The 15,272-nt window shown below is 38.5% G+C and overlaps 1 protein-coding gene across 1 annotated transcript in view; it reads right to left on the bottom strand.

Moving 5' to 3' along the window:
* Nucleotides 1-13,378, bottom strand: part of LOC140242113 (uncharacterized) — a 30,766-nt gene extending 17,388 nt beyond the window's left edge. The window contains exon 1 of the mRNA XM_072321875.1: nucleotides 12,952-13,378. Within this exon, the coding sequence (XP_072177976.1) occupies nucleotides 12,952-13,378 (427 nt within the window). The remainder of the gene's footprint in view (nucleotides 1-12,951) is intronic.
* Between the last annotated feature and the right edge of the window lie 1,894 nt (nucleotides 13,379-15,272).

The raw sequence follows: 15,272 nt of genomic DNA on the forward strand, positions 1-15,272 counted from the left end.
TTTTTTCTTTTCATAGTGTGCCGTTCACATTATTCTTTTGACAAAAAATAGAGTAAAGTGTATGTTATGCTCTGTGGAAAAAAAAACATAAACTGAAAACACATCTTAATTGTATTGATATAGAGTTACCTACTAGCCATGATAGGTGCAATGAATGACATACAGCTACTGCAAGACACAGCGAAGAGTATACAAAACAGTAGGCTACCAACAATAGGAACTAAAGGGATGTATTGAAGTGAAATTTCATTCCGACGTCAAAGTGACTCCAACGAATAGAATAGAGCATAACAAAACAAACGAGAACATTGAAGTTTCATCACATTCAGATAAAAACAAACAAGCGAACAAAAAAAAAACAACAGATAATAAAAAACACGGTACTTTTGTATATTATTGTAATTGTCTCCTATTTTGTAAATTCATTTTGAGAGACGTATTAATAGCTCTCCTTTCTGATTCTTATACACGTGTATGGCACACACTATTGCTGAAAAGGCTTGGTCCGATTGATGTCTGACTTGATTGCGATTTTAAGCAAAAGTCCAAGCGTCAAATGATGTGAAAGAGTAAAAGAAAACAAAATTCGGACCAGACAAAGTTAAATCCTGTTTTTCTCTCCTGCTTCTGAAAGAAGTGTGACGTGAGCGGAATATTTTCATTCATTAGATTCACTTGTACACTTGTCGAATGTAATTGCATCTCTTCCCCGTTACAGTCGCACACTGTGTAAAAATATATTTACATGGCATCGGTAAAACCCCGCTTTATCTGTGATGACAACTGACAAAGTCTATTTATTGTAAAAAAGAATGGTGTCATTGAGTTGAAAACCAGTGCGAATGTGATTTTATTAGATTTTTTAGCATCTTTGTTGGTTGAATATATTTCACATGATAAAAGAGTCATCAATATTATAAATCATCAATTTGAACAGAATATACGAATTGAATCATACATGCCAGCTCAAGACAAAATAATCAACAGACATTCGAACAAAAATGTTGTAAACTTACAAACTATGTGCATGAAATACATGGGATTGACACGTTTGTGTCCTGTTCATACCTGCCATAGAATAACAATTACTCATAATCTCGTATCATGGAATAATCTAGGAGTTCCAAAAAAGAGAGCAATTATTTTCACTTTGTCAATAAGGTGTTAAAAAGAAGAATTACAAAAAATCTCAGTCACATCGTGAATACATTTCTTGCATATACCACAAGTGCTCTAAAGTCTATTTCTCCATCGCAGTCAGAGGTTCGGCTACACGTCACAATGGCATGAGATGAGATGCATTATGGTCATTACATGACGTGTAAACCGAAAGGCCACAACGTCCAAATCGTTCACCAAGTTTCAGTCTTACTAAAAGTTGATTGATAGGAGGATATTGGTTGCTTTAGCTTCATCGTCTTCTCATGGAGACTATCAATATCACTTCCGAGGACATTATTCTTCACTAAATAATAGAATCTTCATTACTACATTTGACCTGAGCGCGGGAGTGGGGGATGGGAGGGGGGGGGGGGAGGAACATTCGTATCTCTTGTATCCGAATCATTCTGGCAAAATTGTGAAAGTTAATGAATGTAATGGGAGTCATGAACATACTGTGTGTCGGTTTATCCACGGAATGCCACATACCTTGGATAGCTGTTGGAGTGATTTTCAAAAAAAAAAAAAAAAAATGCTTCAATTTAGATTCCTTGTTTTTTCCCACTACCACTTTCTCAGGCCACTATTATTTCAAGCACACGCTTACGATATGTGGTCTGAAGCATATTTCTCCTTATGAACATTCCCTTTTATCTGGCGTCGATTATCATCGTTGATAATGGATTTGTAAGGTTATATATGTTTGCTCTGTGTATTCTCTCGTCCGTAATGTTGAAAAATATTATTGATGATGTTATTTTGTATTGAAGATGTTTAGAAAAATACTGTTCATGGAGTAATTTTGAATTGAAAATATGAAAATTGCAGAAATAAAACCAAACCAAACAAACAAACAAACAAATATCTGATAGAATATGTGTCGGATTTAATTTTTTAAAAAGAACAAATTGTCCCTTTAATATTGCTGGGAGTTGTTTGCCGAAGACCACCCATTTTTATCATTGCCCGTTGGTCTGCTTATCGGAGGGCTTTAAGCTGTCGAGAGTGAAATATTCCATGCAAGTATGCACACGGATGTTGGGCACCAGTTTACTGGGGACAGGGGAGGGAAATATATGAGCGTCAAAGATAAAGGACTGTGTGTTTTTTGGTTTGCTTGTTTTTTTTTTTGTCCATCGGAAAGCAAAATTCGTTTGCCGAAACAGTGCGTGCATAAAGTATACTTTTCAAATTACTCTCTTCTTTATATAAGAAGGTTTCCGTTCGTAACGCTCCACGCTTTCTTATGCACTGCATCTCCTCTGTTGCACCGTTTATATGGAAGCAAACACAAACAGGCGCAAACGTAACACATCCATCACCTTCCATATCAATCGCAATGTCACCGGACAGAACAGTTCCACTCCACAATACTCTACACAAACAAACAAGAGTTATTGCTTTGATTTCAAAGTGATTATATACCGACTCACTTAACCTCTACAAACAAAATGAAATGAAATGAAATGATCTACACACAATCTTCACGATATGTACAAACTCAAATAGATGACATTCGTGCTTAGAATAAACACATGTAAACAATCCGGGGTCTACTGTACTTGATATGTCAAGCGAACAAAAAAGATAAACAAAGACATTCTTGTAAGAATTTACTGCCAATATTTTCACGCTTGGCCATAACGTACTTTTTAATGTACTGATTATACTGCTTCATGCTATCACTTTTATTTGACTTTATACTAGTATTTGGCAAATATTATATATATATATATATATATATATATATATATATATATATATATATATATTCGGCGGAACTTCTAAATGATATTCATGGAGAGTGTAGGTTATTATACATTGCGATAATCTCCAAAACGCAAAACCTTTCAAAACAAGGTCTATAGGATATACATTGCTTGTCCTGGACTAATCCAACATTTTCCATTTCTTGGTATCATGCCTGAACAATGATGACAGGCATATTATGTTCTATTAATCATTGCTTTCAGTCCAACGCTCACGGGGAAAAGACTGGAAAGCGTCATAGGGGGAAAAAAAAAACTGAAAAAGAAGAAGAAAGAAAGATGGCAAACAAGGTGAGGTTCTATAACATCTGTGACGAAAGCACTGTTCTTGTTGATCGGGTCCCAGAACTATAGTTCCTCCTAGAAGGAATGATTGATTTTACTTGAAGATCGTGGATTTAGACTTGCAAGCCCTCTCTCTTCTTAGAGGAGACAGATGTTTAATTGGCTGTTGAACGTTTGAAGGTGATGAATGACTTTTGTCTTATAAGACAATGTATAAAATTTAAAATTCAGTTAAACGAAAGAAGAAACTGACAACACTTGGACTTGTACCCATGAAACCAAACTATTTTAGATTACTCGGGTTTTTTTTAACCTTTAGTCGAGCAACAAGAATGTGACAAATCACTTATATCTGTTCACAAGAGTGCCATGCTGCGTTGTATCGAATTATGCTGTAATATGTCAACAGTACAAGTTGCGTGAAGGATGAAGAAAAACACGGGGAGAAATTCGGACTCGGCACGTAGGCCAGCCGTTACAGTTAGGCGTGATTAGCAGCACGTTTAACCTTTAAAAAACAACTGAATGAGGGGGTGGGAACCCGGTAAGTTTCGGAAATAGTCCACTCGTGCGGCTCATTCATAACTTTTGAAGTATTTGTTTATGAAGCACTAAGCGGTGAACGATACAACCTACTTGTGTTCAAGAGCGCTCTTTTTATGGGGAGACGTTCGGCGTGTGCAGACCCACGCATATGCAACGGCGTGAGGCGTAGCTCGCCGGGAACAAAAGGGATCAACGCATGCATGGTGGGCTGGGTGCTAGGACTCGGCGCAAGACGGAAGGAGGCTATCGCTTACTTCTTTCGGGCTTTCATGGAAATCACAGGACTTTAGCCGGTTTAACCTTGATTTTGTTTCTGAAAAACAGGGAAACGTTTGCCTACATTACCCTGCCCAGTGACAGGATTTGTAGTATACTTAAATTGAGGGGGAATACATCTTCATTTGCACCGTATAGCTCAATACAGGATACACGGAAATCAAAACCACGTATATGTATAGGATAACGTTTCACCAATATTGCAATAGGCTAACTAGCTCACCAGGACCCAGTCTCAATTAGAAGTATTACTTACTGAATTACTAACCCAACAGTCGACAGGAATAATTCAATTCAAGCGACAAGGCAATTAGTTTTTGCAGAGTCCCTCGCTGTGGAGCGCGTTGCTGTGGAACTGTTATTTTTCAGAGTATCATGTTTCCGTATCATAATGGGCAAGAGTTCAAAATGTTCTATCAGTTACCGAAGAAAAGCACAGAAGAGGACATACGTCCCTAAAGTCACAGTTTATCAAATAACAGAACCATTATGACAGAATATTTGTGGGAGTACAGCGCACGTTACGGATCAGGATAGGTGATCCTGGATTTAGCAAGGTGCGTTAATGGTGCCGGATAATGAGTAATGAGACCTGATTCTCATAGAATGCTATGAAGTTTCATACTCGGAAGGGGGGGGGGGGTCATGCTTTCACCAATGTACTGTAACTCTTGTTGTAGGGGTGATGATGGGGGAGGGGATCGTCGTATCATGGGGCTGCCATGGGTCGTATATGTGAGCTAAGCTTGCTTGAGCAACCACAGCACCACTGAAGCAGTGGTTAGGTGACATGCACTCAACGATCAGACATGGCACCGGATCGAGGCGGGTCGCCGGTGGTCGCAGCCGCCGGGCTTTTAACGCTTGTCGAGCAATCAAGCCAGTGGTCGGGTGAAGACTTCCACCCCGCCATCACTCATATCCATCATGCAATTTGTCAGCTGTCAGCCCCTCAACGATTAAAGGTCTAGTTTATCTTTGGGAGCAGTGATTTAAAAAATGTTCAAGATATCACATTTGATACATATGTGTAGGTCAGTTGTATCACAAAACATCCTACCATTTATAAAAGTTTTGCAATAGAGCCTAAAATATAAGGAGATATCGCTATTTTTCTCATTAAACCATAACTGTAGACGGTTTAATCTGGAAACATTTTTATTATAACTATTGTTCACGTCATGTTGTATTATTGAACAATACTTAACACTGATCATACTGATTAAGATACTGATACTGATTTTACATAGGTTGTGAACTATCCTTAACTCACATTTTAGAACTATTTTAAAGCACTAATGCTGGATTTTTGTTTCATCTGCAAATGGTAAAATGCCTTTAAAGAAAGGGAGACAGAACGAGAAGGAGCGAGGAACGGGACAGATGAATAGGATTGGTGTTGAGGAGGGAGGAAAGACAAGCGTTTCTCATCGGCGTCTTGTGGGGATGACCCAAGTAATGAGTTATTGCAACTACTTTTTCATCGTGATTCTGTTATTCTTTCGAAATGTTTGTTTTTCTTCTTCTTCTTCTTCTTTTTCTTCAGCAGCACTTGATTTAAGCTCTGCTGTGTGTTTGTGCGTGTGTGTGCGCGCGTGTGTGTGTGTGTTTGATGCAGGGGCCGCGAAACGGGGGGGGGGGAGGTTGCAGCCCCCCCTCCCCCCTCTCCCCACACACACACACACACATATTTTTTGGCTCCTCGGGAAAAAAAAAATGAGAAAATGGCGAAATGGGAAAAAAATGATAATTTAAAAATGCCCCCCCCCCCCCAATATATATATATATATATCTCCGAGACTTCCACCCGTTGAATTTTTCCCATCAAAGCAGGGGTGGGGCAGAGGAGGTGATCTTACATTGTACACATTTTACATTAAACCTTGAGCCCCCTCCTTATTGCCTCGCAGCGCCCCAATTCACCCCAAAACAAAATGTTCTGTGGCCCCTGTCATGGATGGTAATCAGGAAGTGAGCAGCTTTTGTCGCTTCTACTGAATAAGGACGTGGACTTCGGCGATGGTTGTAGTAGCGAATATTACATACAACATGGGGCATAGTTTGCATACACTCTATTGTTTAAGTAGGCCTAAATGCCGCTGATTTTGCCATCTTACAAAAAGAGGCAAACGAAATGAAGAGAAAGATAATAAACATGATTATCTCACAAACATGTAGATCTATTATTATAGAATCTACTGAGGGAAATAGAGAAACACATTGAAGCTGACGCTTTTGCCAGGAATGCAAATGAGTAAAGATGGCTCAACAGTACCAGTCCATCTGGTCACCACGTCTCATATCACGGCCTCAAGCCATCATATTTTCTCATACGGCTTGTGCATGTAATGTTGTCTTTTTAAAGAATATATTATGTAAGTGACTGATCTATTATGTTATCAAAAACTTGTTTGTAAGGTGCTTTTCAATTCAATTCAGTTCAATTCAATTCAATTCAATTCAATTCAATTCAATTCAATTCATTTATTTTTATTCTTCTTTTTGCAACAAAACAACACAGAATAAATCAGGAATTATATCATAAACATAAACATTCGACTTTGCAGAGGATAAATGATACAGATAAAGATATGCATGCACACTGGCAAAAATTATAAAATTATGCTTCAGTTGAGAAAAAAAATGAGAGGTTCACTAAAGCCACTTTTAAGATTACTCAGAATATAAAAATCTAAATGTCTGTGAAGAAAATAAACAAACACAAATAACCTTCAGTAAGCCTTTCAAATTCTTGCTATATAACTTTCTTGAAGACGTCGCTTCACATGAATTTAAATTCCACCGTCACACAGAATCTCCAGGTGGTTCAAAACAGGGCACTGAGAATAATCTTACAAGTAAATGGCATGTATTGTCGAAAATTACTGAATGAAGCATTACATGTAGATTGTCTGAATGTGAAATTAGAGAAAGATTTTGCTATATTGTCCTTCAAACTACTTCATAAACTCGTTCGAAAGGAGATCTGTGCTACAATAAGAACAAAACTATTACGTTACCTAATGAGAAATAACGAATCCAAAATTTCCTTACCAAAGCCAAACACAAATTTCAGGGAAAATATCACATTGTATGTAGCGTCAAAAATCTATGACAGCCTTCCAATTTAAGATGTGAAACCCAGTTAAATGTTTTTTTTTTTTTTTTGTTAAAACATTGATTGCATTATCTTTTAAATTCCGTTTGGATCAGGTAAATTGAGATATATGATAAAACAATAATAATCTTTCATACAAATATATTATATTTCTGTTTATTCACAAAATATCACGTGACATGATCTAATGACATTGCAAATAATTACGTTCCTCTTTTTATCCTCTTTTTTCTGTCCTTCCTTTACTCTAGTCAACCTCTGTATCTCTCTCTTTTTGTCAATGTGTGCATTCTCTTGTTGTGAATTTTATTTTTTGTACTCTTTCATATTGTGCTGTTTTATGTTTCAAACCGATATACGAACCCACTGAAAAATAGCCCTGATGCTGATAGTGGGTTTTTTAACCGTTTTGAAATAGACAAGAAAAAAAAAAAAAAAAACCAGACAGTTTATATTACTGTATAAACGATGCGGTGGTGAGAAATCTTCTAAATAATTATATCTACTTTCCAATTTCAACTGTTTCTGCATTTTCAAATTGACCATCCGATAGGAAAAAAAAATCTTCTCGTCTTCTGCAAGAAGACGACATAGAGGTGAAGGCATTTTATCAAATTAGGTGAAAACTTTGGAGAAGAAAAGTTGTAAAAATTACAATAATACCCACTCTAACTTCGGGGGGTCACGAGTGTTCATGTCTCCTCAAAACTGGAGAGCTCATAATGGTTTCTACAATATTATATTCTTTCAGTTTTTCTTCAAGTTAAGAGGTCCGCCATGAAGTGATCTAATGTGAATATCCAACAAAATACACGTTCATCGCTTTGTTGGTTTGTATGCTTTTGGTACAGAATCGCAGTCAATTGATTTGCAATCATGATTATGCTTTTCATATTAAGCGCAAAGCTGACATAATATTCATATATTCAGATTCATACATTGAATTGAACATGTTCTCTCTACAATACCTTTTCAAAATGATATGCATCAATATTGCCAAATGATCGAAACAAAGGATTGTATCCGCCCTATTATTGTAAACTCTGCAATTTTATTGCTAATAACGGACATAGCTCATGGAATCAAACATAGCACATGGCATTCAACTGAATGAAATATAATCATTATTGACCATCAACATCAACTCTGATTCAATAAACTTTTCACAGTTTCAATCTTTCTTTGGAAGGCTCAGATATATGATCGTTGTGATATGTTGGTGTTACAGTGACTCACTGAACTAAGATAAGCTGATGTTCACATAACAAAATGTAAATCTAACTTGCTCTTAATCGAAATATCCTTCTAAGCTTTACATCTTATTTTTAGATAGCTTGTATTTATAATACCTGCTTGACACACGTTAATGAAATCATATAGGCGAAATGGGGGGGGGGGGGGGGCTTAGACCTCGATCAAGAGCCTATCGGAGCACGTTAAAGGTACTGCTTACTGTTGGGGGCAGTGATTTAAATAATGTTCGAGTTATCACACTTAATACACGCGTAGGTCAGTTATATCACAAAACATCCTTCCATATAAAAATTTTACTAAAAAAGCTTAAAATGTAAGGAGATATTACTATATTTCTCAATAAACCATAACTGTAGACGGTTTATTCCTGAAATAATTTTATTATAACTATTGTTCATGTCATGTTGTACATTTAACAATACTTAACACTGATCATACTGATTAAGATTTTTACATAGGTTGTTTCTATCCCTAACTCACATTTTAGAACTGTTTTGAAGCACTTAAGCTGTGGTTTTGTTTCATCTGCAAAAATGGCAAATAAGAGAGGTAACCAACTGTTTGGTAGATTCGGCAGGGAGAGGGAAGTACTAGGCTGAGAGAGGCGAGGTGGTCCCGGTGGAAAGTAGCGGGTAATGTACTCCATGTGCACAAAAACCGATGCACTACAGATACGCATAGTTAACAATCATGTGTTAGTCACGATTGATTCTGTCCTCTAAATTCTTTTCAAGACAGAGACAACTGTTGTCTGACTTTCTTCAGATTCTTGCACATTCGACGATGATTACACAACACTCAAACATTATCAATACAACCTACGTTTTTACATCAAGTAAACACCACCTAAAGAATGTCCTTCAGGATTTTATCATGAATACGCTCATCTTTCAGTTTTGAACCAGGAGACGAATTTGATATGAAACTGGAATACAAATGTATGTTGAAATTCCTGTAGTACATGTCAACGTCTTTCAAAGCTGCGAAATATGAGCCAATCGTTCGTCAGTCCATAGTTTTTGTTGCATCAAAAACTATTTCGAATCTTTGCTAACAAAGTACTCGTACATTTTCAACACCCTTTTAGAACTCGTAACATCTTTCCGTCTGTCCAACTACAGGCTTAAGAGGTGTCAAGCGCACTTTCACTAATGCAAATACTCTCTATTGACCACATGCTATTACCATGGAGCTATAGCTCCATCGTACTATTACTGGAACTTGACCAACAACAGCACCACGCACTTCATTTGGTGTAATGAAAGAGCGGCTCTCTCTCTCTCCCACCTCTCTGATGTAAAAATAAATCGCAGCGCGTTTCAATAACAATACTGCGTACATGCAGTCCAGTCAAAATGCTGAGGACTAACCTTTGTATATTATCACCATTCATCCTATGAAAATGTTGGCATCTTGCGACACTTTCTAAACTAATCATATTTGTATCAATCAGGGGATTGGAAACAAAAATTACGATATAATTTGTATAAGTGGACTCTACATGGGTGATTGTACAAGTACCGTAATAGAAACACACAATTAAAATCTTTTAACATTAGGGTCCTGAGTTATGCACACTATGAATTGCCGTTCACATTATTAATTCCTTCAAATTTCATAAAAACTGTGGAAACTCATTTGAGCCTGGTGAAAATCAACGACAACATGTATGCATGCATGTATACATGGCCATTGTTAACAATGTCTGTAATTCAGCCTCCGGGCTGCGAAAGATATTGATTAATAAAACACCATTTCAATTCAATTCAATTCAATTCAATGAATATCATTAACCATTTCGATAGGAGCAAACCTGCTTATATATTTATTCCCTATATAGGACAATTAAAACCCGTGAAGTTCAGATGGCATCATGCAAACAAAATGGTAAAGGCGGCAAAAATGACTGGAAAGCAGTGAACGTCTGCTCAGAGTTGCATATGTCTTTGTGCATTGACTGGCATATAGTTTAAGCCCGCTTTACGACGTTTTGATCTCGAAGTCGTATTGTATTGCTCAAACTTATCAATTACAGTATAGATGCCGAGTACATAGTCTCGGCATCTATACTGTAATGAAAATAATCATCGCCTATATCGCATCAGTGATTATTTTTATGCGTCAGTATCATTTTCATCAATGCTAACATGATGACGATATAATGACTGTAACGATATACACATTATTTTTCTCTCGCACCTGAAAGAAAAAAATCCCCCAACGCTAAACAGAGAATATCATGAAACATAGCTTCCTAATATCAGTTCGAAAGTGTAACAATATATATACGCACATGAATCAATGCCCTCTGTTGTTTATTGTCAATATTGCTCTATCAATGAAGCTATGAGTATATATGAGTATATGACTCGAACTTGGCTGGCTGCAAGAAAACTCAACAAATACGATGTGAAAATTCCCGCGTTACAAATGGCGCCTTAGTGTAATTCGTTTGGTCTGACCCCCTGATTTTTTTTTTTCGCGTCCTCATTTTATTCAACATGATTTACTCGTAAGAGTAATCATCATCAGTGATTCTATTTTCATGAGCATAGTTAGGATTACCTTACCGGCTATGGATCTTTATGTCATTAAAATTCCTTGAATGTAAAATGTTGGCACAATCACTCCAAGTCATTGCAGAGCATCAAGATAACGGAATGCATGAAAAACAAATCCACTGAAAATAAGACAGTCCATGCTGCGAGACGGACCGAGAAAAAAACAAAATGATGAATTTAGCTGAATCAGATCGCTGTGCTCTCAGTGGAGTGTGTAATGTCAGAAGACAACAACCGATGAAGCAGGGATGTGCTTTTTCATTGTGGGACCGAGATTGGCCAGGGATCATCTGCGATTGATCAACTATACCATCATACAGGCGCAAACTTGACACCAAAAAACATGTACATTCAAAATTTACACTAACTGACACTTATGTCACACTATACAGACATATACTCCATATCTCTCTCATTAAGTCAGTGATATATTGACCGCATCTTAACCACACATCCAACACGAGCCTGCACACAGATGTAAACATGAAATTGTCATCTCATAATTTGTCGCCTTTCCAAAATAGGAATATGTGAAGAATTTTGATCGCAAAACAACTTAACTCCATTCTTGTTAATTTGAGATGTTTGCGCTTAAAGCTACTGAAAACATAGACAATATAAGAAAATGTGGTTTATGTTTAATCATAACTTCAAAAATATTCCTTATAATGTAACAAGTGAGGCATTACTGGAAAGGTCTTATTTCCTTTTATCTGATGATGAACTTTTCTTAACCAAATGTTTGAAAATGGTGCTTAATCCCATTTGCTACCAAACTCTTCACAAGTAGACCCTGCAGTATAGTAATCAAAATTTTTCAGATGGTGTTCCATCAAAGCAAAACTCTGCTTATGATGGCCGTCTCCTGAATTGTTTCCCCGAATTGTTTCCACGTATGATTATAGTATGCAATGTCTCTCTACTTTCCTGTGTGCAATCACTGCGGGGCAATGCCGTTTACGGAACTGATCTATCTGCATGATGGCCCGTTGCAACTTGCATAAAACTTATGGTAACTTTACAATCTGTTATTAATGGTAACTCTGCAAATCCATGGTAACAACCAGTGATTTCTTGTCTTTGACTGGCTATGGGATAGTGTTGCTATGTAATAGCATCTATTGCAGATGTAGGCTTACCTTATTGTTGTTATCACTGGAGACAAAAATGCAAAAATAAAGCAAGACCAAACATAACTAAAACCACGCCCTATCATCACTCACCACTTTGTTCTGGGCGCGCTTTCCCGCAAATCTCCAGGCTAAAAATCAAACCGGTCGCTATACAGCCAGTGAAACTGTGTTTTTACCGACACACCGCAATACCACATAATGAGCTTGAATGCATACACCGACAATGAAAATATCGCTATCTGATTCAAGGTGAGATCAAAGCTTCCGCAGTGAAATAAATAAATGACACTTTTATGACGATTAGCGTGTAAAAATAATTGGCCGAGAGTGAGCATCAATAATCGGCAGAAGACGTCCGACTGGAGGAGCGCACTTGCCCGCCGTGAACAAGGAGGTTCTTCAGAGATAAGTGTCTTTCAAGTATACATGAAGTGATTGATAACATGTTGCTCTGTCTCGCCTTGAGCAGAACAAGAATAGGAACAAGTGGTTGTTGATAAGCGTAAGACAATGTCAGAAAGATCAAGAGAGACATTGGTCCTTTTTTCTTATTTAGGTTATGAGTAACAGAAGAACTCTTAAAATTGTTTACGGTACATGGCAGGAGGTATGAGAGAAAGAGGGGAGGGTCAAAGAGAAACCAAAGCAAGGAGAACGTCGATGCACAGGTGTGCATAAACGCAAATACTCTTGGTGGATCAGCGATACCGGTATCGACTATGTCTAAACCGAGAAAATGCATGACCTTTTTTTTTACTCTATATTTTCAACATAGGGCCTACTTATGAGCCAGGTCGAACGTTTAAAGGTATCATGGGCGACAAGTTTAAAATCAGGGCTTTTAATACCTTGCGTGGTTGATGGTGCAGACGCCTCGTCGACGGACTGGGCGATACTCATCTCCCCGCCCGCTGGGCTGGGCTGGTACGTGCACGGCACTCCGTTCGGCGGGGCAGACGCAGACGTGCCATCGGAGGAATTAGACGCTAGAGAAGCGGCTCCGGACGCAACGGCGTAGCCATTACTAGGGGGCTGATAGTCACATGCTTGTTGCGGTGGCATGCTCGTGTGGTGATCCGGAACAACAGCGCACTCGTCCTGGATGCCGTACGGATAATATGGGTCTAGCGGCATGCCTTGCGCTTGATAGCTGGCCAGTCTGTACTGTTGCTGCTGCTCCGCAAGATTTAGGATGTTTTTCATGGAAAAAGACGAGGTATTACCCTGAAACATTGGCGGTCCGCAGGGAGGCAGGTACGTTTGCATGAACGACATGGTTGCCCCGAATATGCGGTTCACTTTTGCCTGTCGCGTCTGCTGACGAAGGTCCCAGAATAAATGACTAGCGAAACTGAGAACTAACTAGCCACCACTGGCACGGGACTAAGCTGAAAATCCTTAGGCGTCCTATACGAAGTGAAACAATTCCGCTTCCATCAAATTCGCCCGTCAATCTCTCCTAGCCAAGCCGGGACGTTTTCTTGCGAATAAACATTTACCTTCACTTATCAGGGGTCTTAAAATTCTGATAAAACAGACCATTAGTGTTCGAGAAAGAAGAGAGAGAGAAAAAAATGTTGCGATGGTGCCGGAGACAGTGTGACGGGCGGATGGGTCGAACCATTAAACAAGATAGGGGTCGAGCCACGCAAGGTCCCCGGATTCCTATCCGAGGTCAGCTAGCTATCGAAGAAGAAGAAGAAAAAGAAAAAAAAAAGAGTAAAACCTCTCGACGTGATCTGTGCGTCGTCTCCCTTCAGACGTCCTGATTGGTTTGGAGTAGTTCCTCGTAGTCTTCAAAGAAGACGTTTTGCCAAATAATGTTTTTACGCTTGAACCTGTGATAATATATCTACCGAACGTTGAGGAGTTGGTCGAGAACATGCACGTATCTAATCGTTTGTATATTCAATGCAAATCATATTAATCTCTTTATGATTTCGCTTTTCCTGCAATAGATGCGTGAATGCGAGGTCATTGCAGAGAATCCGTATTATTATTGGCCAGTCGATCAGTCATAACACGTTAATAGTCCAGTCTTACACGAGCATTCAACACCTCGTTGGGACACATTCCAGTCTAATAGCAGAAACGAACTTTGCACATTCTCTAGCGTGAGAATGAGCTATAAAAGCCCGCAATACGAGCGGTACCAGCGCAATTGCGATCGCGCCAGTTTTACTCTCATACAAGTGTACTCAACGCTCACTGGTGAATGGGTCGGTGGTGGGGTGGTAGGCGTGCCTGATTATATCTATTGGAAAGGTCATGCCCACTCTCTCATGCAGGTAAAGTGTGTACAAACCCGAATCTTGGGGGGGGGGGGGGGGGGTGGAAATGCCTGCGAGATGTGGAGGACTCTAGTACTAACATCAAAATGAGAATCTCGTCTTGTTTTATTGCATGGTGACGAGTTCTCTTCCTAACTGTGTACATGGATGGAAAGGACGCTGGAACAAATTGCGTCCTACTTGGTTTTGTTCTTTCTTCTTCTTTTTTTTTCATGTAAGATACATTTAGTTTGCTCAAGTGCCTTTCGTATACATGTTCAACGGCACGATGTATTCTCTGAGGTTTATAGCTGACCGGCGATTGCATCAATCAAGGGAGCTTCGCTTTGAAACTGGGGCGCAAAATGAAACAGAAAAGCTAAGACACTGTTCATATTCCCACCCTTCCACCTTTTAACTACTTTCGGTCATGAGTTGAAGTAAAAAAAAAAAGGGGGGGGAGGGGAGGGGAACTACGTGAACAAAGAATTTTACAAAGATAATCTTGTCACTTGAAGTTGACTTCATTAGCTAATGGGCTCCGAGATAATGTAAATCCCCATTGGGCAAATACATCAAGCATCCGGTTCCTGTAGGCATGGGAAAATGTGAAGCAAAACATTGACGATTGGAACAGTGACAATTTTCCGTTTTGAAAAATCAGAACCTATCAAGATACGGACGTCATGGAGTTCAAAGTTTCACTACTTTTAACGAGTTCGTGTTTTTTTTTTCTCAAACATTAGATAAGTATGCAAATAAGATGAGGTGACGATACAGTCGTGATTATTCACTGACTTACACGCATAATAAAGAAATGGATCGAAAATAATAATGATGATGATGATGATGATGATGATGATGATGATGATGATGATGATGATGATAATGATAATAAT

The sequence above is a fragment of the Diadema setosum genome, chromosome 18, assembly GCF_964275005.1.
Source record: "Diadema setosum chromosome 18, eeDiaSeto1, whole genome shotgun sequence".
Classification (NCBI taxonomy): domain Eukaryota; kingdom Metazoa; phylum Echinodermata; class Echinoidea; order Diadematoida; family Diadematidae; genus Diadema; species Diadema setosum.